The sequence below is a fragment of the Myxocyprinus asiaticus genome, chromosome 19, assembly GCF_019703515.2.
Source record: "Myxocyprinus asiaticus isolate MX2 ecotype Aquarium Trade chromosome 19, UBuf_Myxa_2, whole genome shotgun sequence".
Lineage (NCBI taxonomy): Eukaryota > Metazoa > Chordata > Actinopteri > Cypriniformes > Catostomidae > Myxocyprinus > Myxocyprinus asiaticus.
The window spans coordinates 22,671,619-22,693,614 of NC_059362.1; the positions used below are offsets into that span (position 1 = coordinate 22,671,619).

Genomic DNA, 21,996 nt, shown 5'->3' on the forward strand with positions numbered 1-21,996 from the left:
GCCACTATTGATGAACTTCATGTTATCATGTGCCTTTCTGTAATTACTACAGTGAGTAACAATACATTATAAAGTAAAAAGCAGATTTTAACAGTTTCAGAAGGTTAAAGTATTAAGTGTACATCATTTAATAATATAAATTTTAATGCACCATAAAATATACAGGCATCAAAATTACATCCCATAAAGCCTGAAGCGTGGTTACTGTATTTTTTACGGTGAATTTCTGGCAACCACAGCTGCCAGTTTTTTTTACTTTAAATTTAACAGGATTTTTTTTTTTTTTTTTTTTTTACAGTGTAGAAAAAGGGTCATGCAGTTTTGGAACAACATGAAGGAGAGTAAACAATGACAGAATTTTCATTTTTGTGTGAACTATCCATTTAACACAAATATTATAATACAGCATTCAGAATCCAGTGAGGATTTGTATCTTGTTTGTATAATATTTTCTATAATGATTCATAGAACTCTTCTCTCATTTTTATGACTTTGTTTCAGTGTGTTTTCTCTTTGGTCCTCTGCTGGAGATTGGTGACACTACTGCATAATTCAGTTCTATGCTGTTAGCACAGCTTGTGGGGGGACCAGTCCAAACAGATGCCACCTCAACTCTACCAACTTACTGCATTTAAGCACAACAAGTACAGCAAGCTTAGGTTCTAAATTCAAATAACGGAATTTGAATATTGAAAAATACCTAAAAACAAGAAATACAAAGAGTATTTCAGCTGAGTTCTTGACAGTTTGTACTCTGGAGGAATGAGTGAACTTGTTTCACTAGCAAAATAGATTTAGAAGAGTTTGAACAGCTGCCATGGATGAACCCAGATGCATCAGGAAATAAAGGAAAACAAAAACCTGTAGTGCAAAAAAATAAAGCAAACTAAAAATAAAATGTAATTGAATATAAACCACATAGGAGGCTCTTTCTCAAGACTTTGTGTAAGCATTTCAGACTTGCAGACAAGAATCAAGGGGGAAAGATGCATCTTAAAGTGTGCCATCACTGTCCTGTGTCAGCTGGTTAAGGGGATGATGTTTCCCTATCAGGTACTGTAATTAAGGCCAAGAGTGCCTGTAATTTACAAAAAAGAAAAAACAAATCTATCTATCTATCTATCTATCTATCTATCTATCTGTCTGTCTGTCTGTCTGTCTGTCTGTCAACTAACAATCTATCCATCCATACTGTACATCCATCCCACCAAACAACCATCCATCTACCCCACGAACCAACTAATCAGTCAATCTTTCCATTCATCCAATCAACTAACCATCCATCTATCCCACCAACCAACTAGTCCATCTATCCATTTATTCAATCAACTAACCATCCATCCATCCATACTGTACATTCATCCTTCCATCCATCCATCCCGCCATATAACAAATCCTTCCATCCATCCATACCACCAGCCAACTAAACCTTCCATCCATCCATACCACCAACCAACTACGGTCTTGTGTTACCGCTATCTAGTTGTATTTTCCTGTCTAATGAAGGTGGACTGTAAATGTTTTAAACTGTATAATATACTGTTTTGTATCTAAAACTAAAATTAATTCGATGTCATTTTAAATTTAATTTTAGTTAGTTGAGTTACATTTTATTTGGAGTTATGAAAAAGTATTTTAATTTATTTTCAGCTACCATCTTAGTTTCTATGTTTATTTAAGCTAATGAAAATGTTTTCATTTAGTTTTAGTTTTCGTTAATGAAAATGACTGGTTCCCAACAGAATTTTATGTCTGTCACCAGCCCTGTAACAGAACTAGAGTGTAGGTTGCCCTTGTTCCTCTAGGGCGGTTATTGAGTTTACACACCTGAGACACTCCAGTCAGTGGTCAGTAGTAAGTGAGATATACGGCCGCTGTCAAACTGAAGCTCTCTTTCTGTCTCCCTGATATGGTTTGTAAGGGTGTAGACAGGCATGAATACTGAGACAAAATGCTTTATTTTAAACCAGGTCCCAAAGGCATGGCATATATCTGGTGTTGTAAATATTTTTGTCCATCCATTGATTTATCTTTTCACAGCTGTCCCTCAGAGACATCTTTGCTGTAATAGCTGCTGTAATGGTAGTATAATTCAGATTAGAATCATTTAAACTGAGTTTAACTTTTCTTGGAACCAAATGACCACTTTCATTACTGATGTACTGTGTACCGCTATGTTTCTAGAGCTCAGACATTCAAAAATGGAGATTGCATCTGTGACCTTGTATGAGGGTTTGCTCGTGTGGGACTTATCATGAACTGATGGTTTATTGGTTTGTCAATATGTCTCTTTGTGTGCACATAGTGGCATTTGAGGAATGCTCTTGAGTACAAATATAAGCTACCAACCTATTTCTGGTTGTATTCATACTGTATTTAATCTACACTAGCTCCTGCCTGTGTATGCGTGTATGTATGAGTGCAGTAAGGTCATAAAGAGATAGATTTAGTGCATGATTAAGGCAAGGTTTTGTAAAGCAAGGTATCTCATTTCAAAGTTGAGCTGTTTTATATTCTTGTCTTTTATGTTTGATTTCCATGCTTCCTGGGGTGAAATGTGTTTGTTTGTTGGCTTTCAAATCTGGTCTCCTCTGTGACAATGCAGCATAATATATCAGCACCACAACACATGCACAGAGAAGTAGCAGCAGATGCAATTCTGAATGAAAAGACAACAGGGCCTCAGTCCAAATACACTCTTCTATCAATGTGATTGTTCAGTCTCCTCTACTTGACTTTGCTTTCCTAATTGGCACGCAGATAATGACACATTCATTATATAGTCACGTATCTTGCTGACGTAGTTGTTGGTATGTGTGTGTGCACTCTCACAGGTGTAAAGGAGCATCACACTATGGCCTCTCCGCTGAGAGAAAGCGGCGCTCTCAAGAGGAAGATTGCACAGACAGCACCTCAGAGCTCTCAGTGGCAGCACTGCCCGGGGAGGGCTGTCCCTCCTCTGCCATCGCCCTCCTATCAGATGAGCCAGGTCTGGTTAACCCAGCCTATGAGCCCAGTGTGGAAGACAACAGCCAATCGGGAAGCACCACCAGCCTGGCAGCACGCAGTGGTTCAAGGAAGAGTGAGTGTGAGTGTGCATATTGTGTATGTGATTGGGTGTATTTGTGTGTTTTGTAAGCTAGAATTAAAGTGCTATGGTAATAAAAAAAAAAAATATGCACACACGTTTACTTAGCAAATGAGGACCCAGTATCTTAATAAGGACATAGTATGATAGATTTCATTGTTTTAAAGTAAAGCTAATTATAATCATGACAATTAAAACTACCCCTAAAGGAAAACCTTTAGCATTTTTAGTATAAAATAACATTATTTCTTTATTTCTGAATCATTTTACCTTTAAGGATTTCTCCAAAGGTTTTGTCAGATTTAGCAAATTTTACAATTTTACCCAATAAATATAGCTAAGTAAACCCACTCACATGTATACTTTCACACACACACACACACACACACACACACACACACACATATGCACTTTAATTAATTATCAATCTTTCTCATTCTCATACTACTGGAACAATTAATCAGATAAATGTCAGTTGTGCAGAGTCACCATCTGTGCACCATTTATGTCATTTATGCAAAAAATCAATTCAAATTGCTTGTCTGAAAATCTCAGATGAGACACTCAATTGGCACTGCAGTGAGAGAGAGAGAGAGAGAGAGAGAGAGAGAGAGAGAAAGTTCAAATATGCTTTATGAATACTTTATGAGGCCTGTTCCTGACCTCCACAAAGTAGTTCAGATGTGTTTCATTGTCTTATGTCCCCTCTAAACTTGAAGCCTGGAGAATGGGGACAATAAATGCAGCTGCACAAGCATTTCTGGCTTTGGGACTAGAAACAGTATGACACTGCCGCTGAACAAGCTGTCTGCCTCCAGCCCAGGCAATGCTACTGTCAGAGCTTTGTTCATCAGAGATAGAGAGAGCGAGATACATACAGAAAAAGATGTATTGTCATGTTAAAGAGGGCAAAACAACGCATAACATTTAGGCAAGCATCACTTTTATTGATTGACTAATGTATTAAACTTCAACATATAGGTTTTCTAGGAATGATACCTCAAATCGTATGGCTTATTGAGGCAGAATGATCTCACGAAAAATTGGTGACAGGATTTGAAATGTTTTTTGTTTTTTTTCTGCCAAAATATCTTAACTGCCCCTTTCAGTGGCCAGAGCTGGAACTACAGTTTTTGACGCACTGCACAAACGCAAGCACTTAAGTCTTTGAATAAATGTGAGGTGAAAGGCACAGTGCATCCTATTTTCAGCATCATTTGAGTAGTAAATACATTAATACACTCCTTACCTTAACCCTAACCATAACAGTGCTGAGACCAAAACAGAGTTCTTTCACTTGGATGTGAGGTGAAAGGCACACACATCTGTTTTTTAGCAACATTTGAGTAGTAATTACATGCATATTATCATAATGCTAATCAAAGTACCTTTCAAGGCAAGTGAGTCCATTTGATGGCCACCTTGGGAACTACGGCATACAAGCGGCATACAAGTACATCACCTATCTAATTGAATGGGAAAAGACTGAAATCTCCAAAATGGTTAATCTAGAGTACTATTACATAACATATTTCAACTCAGCAGTAAAATCTGACAACAACGGTATCATGAATTGTGCTTTTTTAGCTCAGGTAACGCAAAAAAACAAAAATGTTCATGCTGGTCCAGCTAATGTGCATGTGCGTTCTTGGGTAAAGTAAACTGACAGGTGATGTCTCTATCAGAAAGGTGACTTGCTTTTACCTGTAAGGCAGGACTACCTTTTCTACACCCACCATTTATAGTGTCCCAGTTTCTCACATTCATTGTAATACAAGTGATCTGTCTCAGTTTAACTCTCTCTGCCCTAACCCAGACCTTAAACCTAACCCTAAAACCTAAATCTAATCATAAAAGTACAGACACCAAAACAGCATTTTTTTTCATGTACTTCTTTACAATGTAGTATCTCGGATGTGATATCATAACGGTGTTGCTCTATGACGATACGCTACACGTATAGATTTCACTGTTGAGCACTGTCTCCATGTTTATATCACCTCTCCCGCTAAACGTGTTTAAATGCGCTCCTCCCGTGAATGCCGCCGGGGGAGAAAGGGGTGCAGATCCTGCGAATGGGCCCGTGAGTTGTGGGCCCCCCTGCAGCCATGGGCCCCAGGGCTTAAGCCCTGGTAAGCCCGTGCATTGATGTGGCCCCGCCCACGCCCGAGCATTGTGGCTGCAAGTTTTGCATGTGCAAGCACCACTTATAGTACATTTTCTGGTTCCATTTTAGTTGTCTTAAACTTTATTCTGCAATATTTGAAGTTGCACAGATATGCAGAAAAAAGTGTCCTGCACTGTTCTATGCTGATTCAGGTCTGACCTAAAGGAAAGAGCATAGGTTAAAGAAGTTTTGATCTTACTGCAGTGTCCACAGTACAGCACAGCTGCCTGTGACACCAGCAGGTGTTGCTTATTTCTCAGGTTCATCACTTGGCTGCAGGTGCAATATATTTTGATGCTCAACAGCAACCACTAAAATAAAGAGGACAATTTGATTGGCTAATATATTGTGACTGGCTGAACAGTGTGTGTTTAGAAACCTGATTGGCTGTTGAGGGACATGTCCAGACATGTTTAGGCAGAGAAGTGTGCCTCCACTCCTTTCTCTCTCAGTTCCTTCATCGCTCTCTTTCTTTCACTCACAGATCGTAACTTTGACCGAACATCGGTGCGCAGTCGCTCTTTCCGCCGCTTGAATCGAGCATTTAGTGTCCTGAGGAGGACCAAGAGTGGGACAGCAGTGGCTAATGAGACCACAGAGGAAAGAGACAACCTCAGAAATGCCAACATACCACCAGAGGGTGAGTGTGTGTTTAGCAAACATCTAAGAGTCTGCTAAATGAATAAATGTAAAACATTAATGTAAATGCTGCTTGTGTACCTTTTTTCCATTGTAGAAATGGCATGACATTGTATTTTATAGATATTTACTGTAAATGTAACTCAACTGTAAGAGCAGCATGGTGCCAGCAATGGCTAGGTTGTGGGTTCTGTTCCCAGGGAAAACACATTCTGATAAAACATGTAAAGTATACTGAAACTTGGATAACTGTAAGTACAGTATAAATGCAAATGTATTTTAGTAGGCATGATTATAGATAATAAACAAATGATTATAACGTGTTATTGGGCTGTTAAAAAGCAACATCAAATACAGGCTCATGATATCTTATTTAGGGATGCACCAATACCACTTTTTCTCTTCTGATCCAATTCCAATATCGGAAATCTCAGTATCGGCTGACACCGATCCCAAGCCGATACCAGTGTTGTTGTTTTGGGTTTTTTGCATAATCAGTTTAGAATAACTTTACATTAGTGTGGAACTAATTGGGAGTACTCTTTAATATGTAAAGAAACTCAAACCTCTAACTACACATTATTTCAATATAAATGTATAGCTTATTAAGAAACACTTTATTATTAACTAGTATACTGGATAATGTAGCAGCAAAATTAACAGTAATTCCAGTCTTCAAGTCTTCAGTAGAAAAGAAACCAGTTTTTTTGTGCCTTTTTTTTTTTTTTTTTTTTTTTTTTATGTTTTAACTTGCATCTGGACTTTAAAGGATTCAGATCTCTTTTTTGTTCAATTTAGTTGTAAGACATCAGTCCACTTTTCATTCACACATTTATTTCTTGGAACCCATTCAACTTAAATATTGTTATAAATTGTAAACAAATACTAATAATGACAATAATAATAATAATAATAATAATAATAATAATAAATAATAATAAATGGTTATTAATATTATTATTATTGACTTTTAATTTTAATTTTAAATACAACAGTAATATATTTAAATCGTGCACTTTTTAAACCCTCACGCTTTTATTTTGACATTCTAAACTCTCCAGGAAGTCCTGTAAGTGTCTGTTTGTAGGCAAGTTCACAGTAGTTTAATTCACTTCTTATTCAAATTCTGGTAAAATGCACCTCCGGCACCATTCTAAATGCATATTATAAGTGAACCGAACTATTGAGCATCTACATCTGAGACACTGTTCTTGAGTAGCGCTCAAATATTGCGCACCGCTGTGAAGGCAAAAAATGGCCACGAGTGCATCACCAGCCTGTGCATGAGTCTGTGTCAACAGAGCAGCACCATTCACTGATGCGCTGGCACTGTGCATACTATATATTTACTTATTAAACAGCCTTTTGTGATTCACAGAGCTATCGCACGTCTTCAAGTGGCTTTGAATAAAATGCACGAGTCATATTAACTGCTTTAATGGTGTTTTTATGGTTCTTTTATGTCATTTTTGGAGCTTGACAGTAACGAACATAACTAACACACAGTATCGGATTTGGATCGGGCTCGTCAGACCAATACCCGATCCGTCTAAAAGCTTCAATATCGGAGCCGATACCGATCCAGGTATCGGATCGGTGCATCCCTAATCTTCTTGTAATTTACGAGCATACAGACCTAAAATGGCTCATAAATAGTTTTAAAAAATCACACTGGTAGTGTTATATTGCACAAAATACAAAATCAAAGCATGTTCTCTGCCTCTGGGAATAGACTTTGAATGTCCTGACATCTATTATTAGTCAAAAACATGCTAAAACAATATCCGTGTATAATAAAGGAGAAAGGGAGCTTGTCAGAAGGTGACAGTCTGGATTGGGTCTGCTTAGTGCCACAGTAGCATATGGTCCTTTAATAATGCAGATGGAGCCTGAAGAGACTTGACAGAGAGAGAAAAAAGACAGAGAGGAAATGAAGCTGTGTGTTGGGACAGAGGGACTGGACAGAGGAACTCAGAGATGAAGAAAAGGGAGTGAGAGGAATGCTTGCTGAATGAAAAAGTATTTTAGGGAAGGAGGTTTCAGTTTCTTTTTTATTTAACTGTGGATGTTCCGTGGAAAGGAGGAGGCGGGAGGCAGGTTGCTCTACTCACAGGTTAGGTTTATTAATGGCCACACTTCTCTCAACTTTACAATAATAACTTCTTCCGTGTTAGAATAACAATCTCTGCAACTTAACTATAATAAACTCTTAGCTTCACAAACATAACTCTGGAGACCCAGGCTCTCTCTCGCTCCTCTGCTGGTGGTGTGGCTCTTTTATGCCGCTCTCCCCGTGCTCACTGTAATTGGAGACAGGTGTTAGACATAATCTAGCTCAGGTGTAAGTGCCCTTACCGCTTTCTCTCTCTCCGGAGAGATGCTTGACCACGCCCCCGCTGCCACAATAACCTAAAAAAATAAGATAATGGGGCAAATTCACTAAACACTTGCACCACTTTTGTGTGTGGTATTTAAGCACAAAAACTTGCTTCTTATTTACTAACCACCCACAGTCTAGTTTAAGCAGGTGCAATGAAATAGCTTTATTCACAAAACTTTACACACTTTTACTGCCTGAGGAAAGCAGGCAGTAAATTAAATTTTACTTTAAAAGAAATATTTGTGTACATTTTCTATCGATCATGGCTGTAGTAATTCATCAAATAATTATCAAATGATGAAGATGAGTGATATAACCTGGCATATATCCATATACGCTGTGTAGTCTACAGTGTTGGGTAAGTTATTTAAAAAAAGTGATCCATTATAGATTTCTAATTACTTCTCTAAAGTTGTAATCAAATTACTTCATCAGAAATTAATCACATTAATGATTAGTTTACTTTTAAGATTACTTTGTAATCAGATTACACCCAGCACTGGTAGTCTAGCTAACTTTTGACATGAAAAAGTTCAGGTGTCAGGATCACAGTAATGGAATGATGCTGTACATTTGTGGCACAGTGCCAACTCGCGGTGACCTGCTGCATCCTCTGCTATATAGCACTCAGAACCATCCCGCAAGATCAGGAATTGCGCTGTGAAAATTGCCATCTACACAGATTTGAAGCGTATAAATCTGAAGGATATACAATAAAAATTGTATATCCTTTCTTATGCGAAAATGAGAATTTTCCTGACCCAAAATATATGTATTTTTTATCTTATTTATCTACACATTTTGGTTGGTTTAGAAGTTTTTTTTTATCATTTTTATTTATATTTTTCCTTCACCTGTACTTCTTGTCTTTATGACTCAGTGATTGTATTCACACATGGTTTGATCTGTGTAATTTTGTACATCTTTTCGAAACATTTATATAGAAAAAAATCCAGTTTTAGCACAATGTGTGGACTTTTCAGATGGTCCCTTTCCACACCCTCTACAGTATTAGCACGTTTTTGAACAATGTGTAGACTTTTAAGATGGTCAGTTACCCACTGTAGGTCAAATTTCCAACTTGTATCAATGTTAAATTAGCGATCTGGAACAATTTCACTGTAACGGCATCTGACCAGCTAAAATATGGGACAAATGGTGTCCCGTATTGATTGATTCAATATGGGGCGCATCATTTCATCTTTAAATACGGGACGGGTGGCAACCCTACTCTTCGCATCACCAAACAACACTGCTCTAAGCATAGCCAAGTGTATCTACATAGGCAGCAGCCAATTAGCGTGAGGATTCTCTTCTTCAACGTTTAGTGAAACATCATGGGTCATGTCATTTCAACATGGTGAAACACATTGAAGGGGGTGACCCGCACCATGTATAATAAAAACACTTTTTATAGAAAACTATTATGAGTACAGTCTTCATCTCATGTGAGTGTACACCCTTCAGATCTTAATGAAAACACAATTCATTTGTTAATGTGTAAAACCTTTTAAATTAGCCCCAAATTACTGAATGCACCTTTAAGGTTATAATCAGTTCATGAATTACTATGCCAAGTCAACTTCTTAAATTCAGCACAAAAATCAATTTTTGCTAAGCAATGGTGGACATGTTGAATCTAATAAGAATGTGCAAGAGGAAAATAATGTTGCAAAACTCTTTGCAGATTCACTCCTTAGCAAAGGTAAATGAACAGTGAGTCCCTTACAAGACTTTACTGAAGGAGGTGACATTACAGTGCTACAGTGTTCCTGCAATTAAAGACTTCAAGGTCATGGGTACGATTCCCAGGATGTACAAACACTGATAAAATGTATAACATGAATGTATGTTGCTTTGAATAAAAAGTCTGCCAAATGTTTAAATGTAAACATTGCTGTTCCACCTTAACAATCTGTTTAAAGGCGCAGAAATACAAGTATGTATAGGCCTGTCTATTTGAGCCCACATAATAGTGTAATAGAATAACTGAAATTCACCAGAACTTTTATTAAGCCAACTTGAAATTTTAGATGCAACCAGTCACTAAACGTTTTTTAGTTGGCAAGAACTCTTTTTTTTTTTTAGTATGCGTGTTCATTATGTAACACCCCCAGCTTGCTGTTAAATGAGCTGCACATGCTCTCTCCATGCAAGCAATCAGATGAGATAAGGAGAAAATATTGACTTTGAAAGGGAGAAACAGCAGATTGTGGAGAACAGGGGATACGAGAGAGAGAGAGTGTGTGTAATGAAGAAAGAAGGGAAAGATAAAGATAAGGAGAGACAAATCACAAAGATTGTTAGCAAATCCAGCTGTAGTTCACAGGAGCACATGGAGCAGAGGCACAGGTGCAGTACAATTCTCTCACCCAGAGCAAATACAGTACAAACATTTATAAACATTACATTTCCATAACTCTGCCTCTTTGGCTGCATTTATACTTGAGTAGTTTGTTGGCCATTTCCTCAGGCACAGATTAAAACCAGTCTGACCTTTTATTTCATCCTTACAAGTAATTTCTTTGCTACATGTAGGAAATGAGCCCTCTGTGTTTTGTTTGTTAGGCTCTGTTTTTGTCTGGACAGATGACCTGTTTACCACCCACTCAGAAAATGATGATCATAGATACTGATCGTAGATTTTCTCTCACTCTCTCTCTTAGTATTTGCATTACCTCAGCTGCATCATCTAATCCCAGATGGAGAGGTCACCAGTATTAAGGTCACCAGGGTGGATCCTTGTGAACCACTGGCTATCAGCGTTGTCGGGGGCAATGAGACCCCTTTGGTTCGTATTCTAATTCAGGACATCTACAGAGAGGGGGTCATTGCTCGTGATGGAAGACTGCTGCCTGGAGATATGATCCTCAAGGTGTGTTTGTGTGTTAGGCATGTGTATAGCTTGACATTTTAGATAGATGTGGCTTTTTTTAAAAAATGCCTTTAATTAATAGCCTGTAATATGGCAGTGATAAATACAAAATATTTTAAAAAGACAATGTAATTCACCCAGAGCTAATCAGAAATGAGATTCACTTACCTGTTAGAAGATCTCCTTTTACTGGAGACTGGGTCATAATTAAAAGTTTTACAATTGATTATGATAGATTCTAGGAAAAAAAAAAAAAAAAAAGACTGTAAACTACAACTCACCACGTTTAAATGCTGAATTTGTGGTGAAATACTACACTACCCATAATTCTTAAGCGAGATCCACCAATCAGAGAAATTGCTGTTGGAAACCCTCTGGCTTCCCTGCTATCACACCCATGGTGTTAGGCTGAGAAAAGAGTGACAGAGAGAGAGTGAGGTCTAATTTTACGTCATTGTACAGTAGGAGTGAATTGTCCTGGTCATGATAGCACATGTTGTCATGTGTTTTACCATCTGTTGTTGTGTTTGTGTGTGTGTGTGTGTGTGTGTGTTTTCTTAAAGCTCAAACCTCCAAATTGGAGAAAGTATCTACTGCCAGAGCCATAACCTAGTGATTAGTGCATTTTCCAACACATTGAGCTGTGGTGCCAACATAGGCAACACAAGTTTGAATCAGACTTGCAACACGTTCCCATTTTCGGATTCCCATCATTTCTTGTCCTCTTTCTACTATCCTCTAGAAGTAAAAATAAATAAATAAAATAAATTAAAATAAAAAAGGCCAAACAAAAATGTATCTGCTTAAATTAATAACTTTTTTATCTTTTCCTCCATCTCTCTCTCACTCTATTTCCCTATCACTCATCTCTTCTCATCCCGTCTCCACCACCACCCCTCTCTCTCTTAGGTGAATGGTATAGACATCAGTAATGTGCCTCATTGTTATGCAGTGGCAGCTCTAAAGCAGCCCTGCATGCTGTTGCGGTTGACTGTACTGCGGGAGCAGCGCCACCGTTACCGTTCCCACCACCACTCCCCCACCGAGGCCTTCCCTGCCCATCCTGCCACCATCCGAGATGACAGCCTACATGTGGTCCTCATTAAGAGGGCCCCAGATGAACAGCTGGGCATCAAGCTGGTGCGCAGGCCCGACGAGCATGGCGTCTTCGTCTTCCATCTACTTGAGGGTGGGCTAGCTGCCAGTGACGGAAGACTGAGGGTGGATGACCGTGTGCTGGCCATCAATGGGCACGACCTGAGATATGGTGCCCCTGAGCATGCTGCGCTGCTTATTCAGGTGAATAGCATTGTTGGAGAGGTTAAAGATAATATCAAACAGTTCACACCGAACGCTGAATAAAACTGAAATGCAATCGGGTCATTCATTCTTAATGCAACATTTTACCCAAAAATTACAATTCTGTCATCATTTACTTACCCTCATGTTCTTTCTTTCATGAAACACAAAATTTTAGGCAGAATGTTAGCCTCAGTCACCATTCACTCTCATTAAATCTTTGATTCATACATTAAAAGAGAATGGTGACTAAAGGGCCCGGCATACTCAGGGAGAAGTTTTCTTCATTATTTGCTCAGAGCTAAAAAGTAGTTTGAACCAGCTGAGCAATGGTATACTGTTTGCAAACATTCAGACACCGGCCACTCCGCTGGGGTAGGCGCTTAGAGGAGCATTTAAAAATGAGGATGCAAAAGACCACGTCAAACATCAACTAATGTGACATTAAAATGTGTTATCAATGCTGTCATGCTTCATTCTATGAGTAGAATTCACATGAGATCAGTAAAAGGTTTATAACCACTCAATGATTATTTAAAGTAATATATAGTATATGCAGTAAATAATGTTTAATTTGTCATGTTAACATTCTGCATTCATGGTGCTAATGCTCTAATAAATTATACGCAACCATAATATATGCCGGTTGCCCACTATTATTGTGATTTATGATGACACTGATACTACTGCAAAGATATAAAAGAGTGCATAAAAGAGCATTAATTGTCAGAATACAGACACAAGAATGATGATAAGAGAGGCTCCCATACAAAACTTTGATAGATCATTGCAAATCTTGCCACAAATTTGCCTAAGATCATTTTCACATGCAAAAGAGCTTTGTGGCAAACTTGAAAAAAAGGTTCGATGCAGGTTAACCCCTGTCGGTGAAGAGCTACAAATTTCTGGCAAACATTTGAGGCGAATCATAAGCTCATTTGCATGTGAAAATAGTGAGTGGCAAATTTTCTGAAAATTTGTGGCAAGTTTGCTGCTAGTTTTCCAGAACTCTAGATATTTTTGTATGGGATATCTCACTTTGGGCAGATGTGTGAATGGCTTTCAGCTGCAGAGGGCACATGAGTGAAGCAACATATCAAACAACAGAGTATATAGCTACTTAGAGTATTTGAGTAGGTTTGATTTTGTAGATTCAATAAACAAAAAATTGCATGACATATTCTTGGAAAATGTCTGCACACGAACAATCATACAGATGTAGGTAAGTTTGCACCAGCTCATGACGTCACACCCGTTTGTTCTTCAGTTTCTTTAGGAAGTATGCTGGGGCCTTAGAGGTTACCCACAGAAGAAAAAAAAGTTGGAATTGGGCTTAGAAGAACATGAATAAGAGTATAAGATGGCAGAATGTTCATTTTGTAGGTGAACTATACCATTAAACTTTATTTGATTGTGGTTTCATGTGTGAGAGAGTACAGTAAGTGCATGGTTTGATATGTATATCATTGTGGTGGGTCTTGCTGGTCTGATATATCTGTTGTTATTCAGCCTGTTGCTTCCTGTCTGGTTCAGACTGGTCTCGAAGGAGCCAAGATGGCCGTTTGCAGCAAGCAGTTTCTGACATAGATTTATAACTGGCAGGAAACTGATTAAATTAGTACAATTAGGGCGATAAAAAGCTAGGCCCACTCATTTAAATGACAGCTACAAAGAGAGCACTGTAGTCCATGGGCCCACAAAGTGAGTGAGTGTGTGTGTTGTCAGAAGAAAGGGTTAATGAAGAAAAAAGCTGTGATGCAGTCAAATAGAATGACAGGAATGGATGTGAAAGAATAGGAAAAGAAAAAGAAATCTGAAAGAGAAAAACTAGAGACCATTCCCTTTTTCAGCACACAGTTCCCAAATCTCCATATATATTAGTTTCCCTTTAATAAGTACACACTTCTTAGACATAATCACACTGAATTGGAGCTATAGGGCATTAGCAGTCATCAGAACATCTGGTAATTGTGGTTCCTAGACTTCCAGAGAGCAATGAGACATTACTCACACACACACTCGTCTCTTGGGATAAACAAACTATTTTGAATTTTAAATGTTTTTGCGCTGCTCTCTCCTTAGGGAAGTTGTTGTAGCTCTCTGGTGGAGTTTGAAAGGTTTATGCAGTAGACGGCTAATTACGCGGGGGGCGGGTGGGGGTGGGGGGGGGGGGTGTTGGGTTTGAAGGGCTCGTCCATTTGTTTTTACATAGCCAATAGGCTTTAGTTATGTCAATGCCATGAACCATGACTTGCTACTTGTCACTTGCAGGTAGTATTTGGGGAGGGACATTCTCATTTTAGAGAGCATTGGATTGGATGTGTAGTGCAGGATGAGTCATCAGTATTTTAGTATAATTTCCGTCTGCGCTTTTTCAATTGTTTTCCTATGTAAACATGCAATGGACAACTTTGACCATTGCGCTGCATCTCTCTGTTTTGTTTAATGTCTTACACTGGAGTGCCACAGTTTTCAGATTCTGTGTCTCAAAAGAACATAAGCTGTTTAAAAACCAGTCTCAAGAAACCTGCATTCTCTTCTATTTGTTGTGCTGCTTCTAGCCTTTTTTAGTGCAAGGATGCCCTAAAATCTGTACATTTTAAATGGGTATATATAAATATATACATTTTAATGTGTAAATTACTAATTTCAGCTTAAAAAATATGGACTCTAATGGTACATGCAATGTATTCTGTAGGCAAGTGAGGACCGAGTCCACTTCATTGTGTCCCGTCAGACTCACATACCCACTCCGGACATCCTACAGGAGGCGCCGTGGAACATGGAGGGACCACCACCATACTCGCCTGTGGATATTGAGCAATCATTACTGGTAGGTTTCAAACACACATGCATAAATATAAGCAGCACACTCTCTTTATTTCCCATTCCTCTACACCACTTTACTAAAGATTCTTTTGTTGGGGAAAAAATATATCTGAAAGCCTATTACTTCTACATCAAAGACTTGAGCAATCAGCCAGCTGACACACACACTCACACACTCCACTGAGACAGTCATCTCCAAACCTATTAACGTAAGAAAACCCAGCAGGAGAAAACCCAGCCGTGGCAGGGTGGATTTCAGTACGCCTTCTTAACTGAATTTTCTTCTGCTCAATATCTGTGCTAACAACTCCTGCTCTAACAAAACTCTAATTCACAGCTATTCATTTCTGTTTTCTCCCTTCCTTTTTCTTTCTTCTTCATTATCTCTCCACCACTCTCTCTATCATTTTTTATTCTCTCAGTTAGTCTTGTTAATTCTCTTTACACATTTTGAGAGGTAGAAGCATACTGGTTTTTTACTCCTTTGAATTAGACATGGCCTAACACACACTTTCCCCAGAGATAAGCACCGCGCAGTTACTACAGATCTGATTTGCTGTAGCCCAAGGCTCAGACTAAATATAAACAGCCGTTTTATTCAACTTTATTAGCACCCTTTATTAAGTTAGAGCTTAGGGACAGTGTTCGTTGTTTTTGGAGGGGTTCCAAGGTCGAATTTGGCCACGGTCAGCAATATCACGGTGTCCTGCAAGCTCACCAGTTAGTACACACACAAACACACACACACACACACAAAGACACACAAACACACACAGACGCTTCGAGCAACCATGTGGTCAGATGTTTTCCTCTTAGTTGGAGCGTCAGGAAAAGTGTGAATCCAACAGATCAGAACATAACTACAGGTCACAGATAATCAAACTTTACAAATACACACATATACACACTCTATTTTGTTTCGTGTCTCCACTTCAGGACTCATGCCAAAAGCCTGCATGTTACGAGAAGACAGTGACTCTGTTGAAGGAGCCGCATGATTCGCTAGGTATGACGGTTGCTGGTGGGATGAGCAGCAGGGGGTGGGACCTGCCCGTTTACGTCACCAATGTCGACCCCAACGGAGTGGTGGGACAGGAGGGCTCAATCTGCAAAGGTAAAATCTCAAAGAGTGTGTTAAACCTATTCATACACAGCTAAAGGGGCGTTTCCACATACAGCAGTCTGCAGCGACAAAATGTCGGAAGTTGTTGGTTTTTAATGAGTTGGCGATTTCCGGCTGTTTTGGATAGATATGTAAGCATGCGCTAGACGAACATCTTTGACCATTGCACTGCGTCTCATTGTGTCACACGTGAGCACTTTGAGTAGATTGACTTGCAGGCTGAGAAAAAACTGCACTAGATGGACATTTTTCAGTGTCTCACAACACTTTTTAAAGACGCCTTGTAAAGTCAAAAGAACTTTTAAAATGCATCTCAAAACACCTGCATTCTGCTCCATTCATTGCACTGTGTGTAGCTTTTTTTTAATGCTGGAATACATTTGATCTAAAGGCCCCTTAGAATGTAATTACAATGCAAACAGAATCATATTTTTTTACCAGCAATACATCTGTTAAAAATGTGTGATTTATAAAATGTATAAAAGTTATGGCCAGTTGTACAGCCCACTAATAACATTAGAGTAATCAGCAGTTGGAACGTTTACTAGTAAACCACTGTACTGTGACATGGTGAACTCCAGCAATAAAATAATTGTATTTGTGAAGTGGGCACAACAAAGCCACACACACCTGTTTCAAAGGCGCCCCTCTGATCTTTTCTCTTTTGCACACTTTGAATGCGAGTACAAAGACACACCTGCTAATGCATATGTATAACTGTTATCAGCTCTGCAAGAATATGCATATAACACTAGAAAATAACACACTTGTACAAAAACACACTCCTACTCATACACCTGCCATACTGCCATATCTGTCTCTCTATCATTCACACTTGAAATCAGCTCCCTGTTGAGCATATGGAAGTTTCATCAGGTTTATTTCTGTCATATGTGACATGTATGTAGGCGTGTGAAGGCACAGGTGTGATCATGCGCAGGCAGGGTTGGGAGGGTTACTTTTGAAATGTATTCCACTACAGATTACAGAATATATGCTGTAAAATGTAATTTGTAATGTATTCCGTTAGATTATTCAAGGTCAGTAACATATTCTAAATACTTTGGATTACTTCTTCAGCACTGGTAGATTTTTTCACTTGTTTTGACTATTAAAACTCAAAATAAGACAAAATACACATGTTAAAAATACATTCTCTGAAAAACATATCTTATGCAGTGTTATTTCTAAAACAAGATAAATCAAATTGATCTTGTTTTAAGGATTTTGAGATATTTTTACAGGAAAACAATACAAAAATTATTATCAAGAATAAGATTTTTGCCCTAATATCAAAGGTCTTACTAAAAAAATATTATCGTGCCTGGTAACATGCATGTAAAATGGATAGAAATAGCATTTTAGCTTAGCGAAAAGCTGACAATTTACACAAGGATTATTTCTATTTCTTCTGCTCCAAACTTACTTCAAACTTATTCTCTCTCTGCTCATATGAATGTAACACATCTTTAGAAAGTGTTTCACCGCTGTTCAAATGCACTTTGGATCGCATCATTTATATGTATAAAAGTTTTCCATCTGAAAGGACTAAATATTAAATGAAACAAATGACAATAAAATGCAAAGTAATCTCTTCAGTAATCAAAATACTTTTTGACTGTACATTTTGGCAAAGATATGTGTGATGCAGCGGTTTCCTTCAGGATCAAAGCACATTATTATCATTTTGTACTGAAAGAGTGAAGCCCCATTTTTTGGGCAACAGGAAGTGGTGTAATTCCAAAAACTTTCTGCACTCAAAAAAAAAAAAAAAGAAAAAAAAAAAAAAGGCTGAACTTAATTCAGTTGTGGAGAGTGGTTCCACGTGTTTAAAATTAGTATTCTTAACTTAAAATTACCATGTAATCTCAACAAAAACACTGTGTAGAAAGAACCTAGTTGAATTAGGTAAACCCAACAAGATTAGATGTGTCATTGTAACTCAAATAAATCTCTTATATTTAACTAGTGAAGGTGAATATTAGCATGCTAAATACACGAGCACTACAGAGTGTAGTTTAGTAACTATGCACAACGTTGCTCAATGAATGGGTAATCAATTTAATGCGCAATATCTACCTGTCCTCATTGTTAGCGCAAGCTGCACTATTCACCATAATGGTAACCCCAATGCTATATTAACACCACAAAAAGTATTCATGCAGTCCCAACTCAAATATATTAAGTAAACTTCTGTTTTACAGATTTAAATGAACAGAATGCAGTGAAATCAAGTTGTGACAAAATGTTCTAGAATTGTGTTGCTTTAGATCATTTTAAGTAAATTTAACAAGCAGCAAAAACCCTTTTTTGAGTGTGTTATAAACCCTTTAGGTCTTCAGTTTCATGAAAAATGTATCTGAACAAAATTAACCGGGTATTAACCGGATACCAGAATTTAAAAAAAGTTTTTTCTCCGGAACAATTGAAAGGGACTTTGTACCCGTTTTCGGTTACTTTATGCAAAACATTTAGTTCGTTTTCAGTTTTCATTCCTTGAGCCATCTTTAGTCCCTGGTGGTAAGCCTTTAATGTTTTTGATGAGACTCATATGGACGAGAGAGAGAGTGTGTTAGTGTGTGTACTGTGTCTTCCACTGTATTTCAGTATGTGCCTCTCTCTCCCACTTTTGAGTCTCTCAAACAAATCTCTTTCATCTCACCCTCAGAGGTGAGTGTCTGATTCTGTCTATTTTCTTTCACTGTTTCTCTTGTCTTCAGTTGCTTCCATCACCAAACTCTGTACTTCAGAAAAATAAAAATGTTGTATTCCTTATTTAATTTAATAATTAATGGTGTGTATATTTGAAGATAAAATGAAATCAAAATTGTCCTAAATTGCAAGTGCATTTCGAGTTGTCTTTAAGGTCTTTAATTTGTAGAAAAAATAATATATAAAATGCTTGTTTATATCATAGATACTCCACAAAATAATTAATCTTATTTCAACACACCTTTGCAGTGCAACAACCAATCAGCAACAACCTTTTGATCTTTCTATAGTAACATCGCTATCCCAATCTCCTAGGTGACATCCTGCTTAATGTGAATGGGGTTGACCTGACTGGTGTGACTCGGAGTGAGGCTGTGGCTAACCTGAAGAACACCTCATCCCCAGTGGTTCTGCAGGTGCTGGAAATGAGAACCCCAAATGAGAGCTCCCTGAACTGCATTCCCCCCCTGCATTCCCCCTGCGCTCTCTTGCCCTCATCTCCCGGAGATATTAAACTACCCCCGCCAAATGATGATTATGCTCCCCTCTGGGTGTCTTGGCTCCAGCTGCCCAGGTAAAATGAGAGGAATACACATACTCTCCAACATACATAGAAACATTCATATATTACCCATATTTACAGAGGGAGTGATGTACTTTACTTTGTTATAGACTATAGAGTAGGCATTATATTTATACAAACACAACTATTTGACACAAATGTAAACAAAACTGTGAGGGATAGAAGTACAGGCTGTTCAATATGTAAGGGATTAGCCAGTCAGCAGTGCAGAATATCTAAACCCCAACAGTATAAGACCTGTGGCATCATGCAATTGTTTATTTTGCAATAATGACCAGTTGACTGTACATTATCTCACTTATTACATGGCAACTAACCTAATTAGTAAATAAAGGAACAGGAAATATTGTTTTGAGTTGAAATAATTTTATGATATGAGAAGAGAGTGTGGAGTGATACAAGAGACCAAAAACTAGGACATTGGAGATTGGTTACCATGGAATATACAGTAAAATGTACATAACATTATACAATTATACTGTATTTGACCACAGAATGCCACAACTGACCAATCACAAGCAAGTATTCCAGAGAGCTTTGTAATACACAACTCTAGTCATTTTCCCTACAAAGCCCATGTTTTCCACATTTATTACTGCTGAAAATTTGCAGAAAGGCACCCAGTTAGACAACAGTATGACATATTGAATGGACTGTAATTTTCTCCTTTACAGCCTTGTTTTATTAATGTCAAACTAAATGTATCTCAACTTATGGTTTTCCACTCATGTCCTATTTCCCTTCTATCATTTAGTATTTTCTTCTCCTTCCCATGTATTTAATACATTTGTGGGAATTTGTAGGGACTCATTTGCTCTGAGTGTGACAGTTTTTAACAACTTCTCAAATTATTTCATATGCATAATAATTCAGAAAGTTTTGGGTAGGGGAAAAAAGAGAGAGATAGGAGAAGGGTTAAAAAAAGAGAGGTCTTCTCTCTCTTCTGTAAGAGGTTTAGACATTTGAAAGCGTGAAGGCTTTAAAAAGACCCTTTAAGCAGTCCAATGCACATTCATTCTCCCCCATTCCCTGAACCTTTCCTTCTATTTATGCATCTTTCATTTCCATCCATTTCTTTCATTTTCCATCTCCCTTTCTACATCACATCATTTCTCCATCTCAAGTCCACTCGCAAACTGAGCTCTGAGCTTTCATGCTGTTAGCTGTCAGACATGGTTGATATGCAGCCTTCAATATTTTAAATATCCATACATTTTAATCTAGATATTTCCAAGTCTTTCAGTGTTGCTCACCATCAGAAAGTCACTTTTTCCCCACAGGGTATCCATAGTCTCCTTAAATTTTATTTATTGTGAATTTTCTGTCCATTCCAGGCATCTATACTGCTGTAAAGACATTGTCCTACGCAGGAGCACTTCTGGCAGCCTGGGTTTCAGTATTGTGGGTGGACAGGAAGAAATCAACTGTAACCAGTCCTTCTTCATACGCTCCATCGTAGAGGGCACGCCCGCTTACAATGATGGCAGGATACGGTATAGACACCTAGAATGTCTAGTTTCTACTTTTTAAAGGGAAACTTTACCCCCAAATGAAAATTCTGTCAGTATTTATTCACCCTCGTGGCGTTCTTAACCCATATGACTTTCTTCTTTGGTACACAAAAGGACAAATGAAGTTGCAGTGAATGAGGACTGGAGCCTTCAAGTTAAAAAATGATACAAAAGCACCATAAAAGTATAAAAACGTAGTCCATATGACTTGCTCTATATTCCAAGTCTTCTGAGGCCATACAATAATAAACAGACCAAATCACATCATATTCATCGTATGGACCATTTTTATGGTTCTTTTGTGTCCTATTTGAAGTTAAAAGCTTTAAGTTCCCATTCATGAGCCGTGTTTCCACTATGGGGAGAAATGAGGGCGTGTTAGTGTGTCAGGGCCACTTGCGTTCCCAATGTTACTTCCGGGGCTTCATCGTGCCTCAGGGCCAACGGTCTTTGGCCCACTGATTACCCTTGGGCCAAATAAGGCCAACTGGTGATTGAGGCGGTCAGAGGCTCATTCCCCAGTTTTTCATATCTGGCTACCAGCTTACCTCAACAGATCAACAGACTGGTCTCTACTGGTCAGTAGATGAAATCAGGGCTTTTCTGAATATTTAGGCTGATGAAAATGAGCAAAGTCAGATCGACTTTTAATCAGAACATGATTAAGTATATTGTTGCCGAAAAAGGTTCGGGAAAACAAAACAAAAAATTGTGGACACAGAACAAATCCGTGTTAATTTTGAGGGCTAGCTAGTCTCCAGAGTCTGATATCTCAGCTTGAGTTTCCTCT

The 21,996-nt window shown here is 38.2% G+C and overlaps 1 protein-coding gene across 6 annotated transcripts in view; it reads left to right on the forward strand.

The window, feature by feature from the left end:
- lnx1 (ligand of numb-protein X 1) overlaps nucleotides 1-21,996 on the forward strand; it is a 56,887-nt gene that overhangs the window by 33,035 nt on the left and 1,856 nt on the right. For 3 of the 6 annotated variants that reach the window (XM_051645340.1, XM_051645345.1, XM_051645343.1), the window contains 8 exons: nucleotides 2,835-3,088; nucleotides 5,740-5,895; nucleotides 10,941-11,149; nucleotides 12,059-12,448; nucleotides 15,147-15,281; nucleotides 16,214-16,391; nucleotides 19,428-19,686; nucleotides 21,030-21,188. In XM_051645340.1, the coding sequence (XP_051501300.1) occupies nucleotides 2,835-3,088; nucleotides 5,740-5,895; nucleotides 10,941-11,149; nucleotides 12,059-12,448; nucleotides 15,147-15,281; nucleotides 16,214-16,391; nucleotides 19,428-19,686; nucleotides 21,030-21,188 (1,740 nt within the window). The remainder of the gene's footprint in view (nucleotides 1-2,834; nucleotides 3,089-5,739; nucleotides 5,896-10,940; nucleotides 11,150-12,058; nucleotides 12,449-15,146; nucleotides 15,282-16,213; nucleotides 16,392-19,427; nucleotides 19,687-21,029; nucleotides 21,189-21,996) is intronic. The other 3 variants (XM_051645341.1, XM_051645344.1, XM_051645342.1) reach the window with 2 other exon arrangements.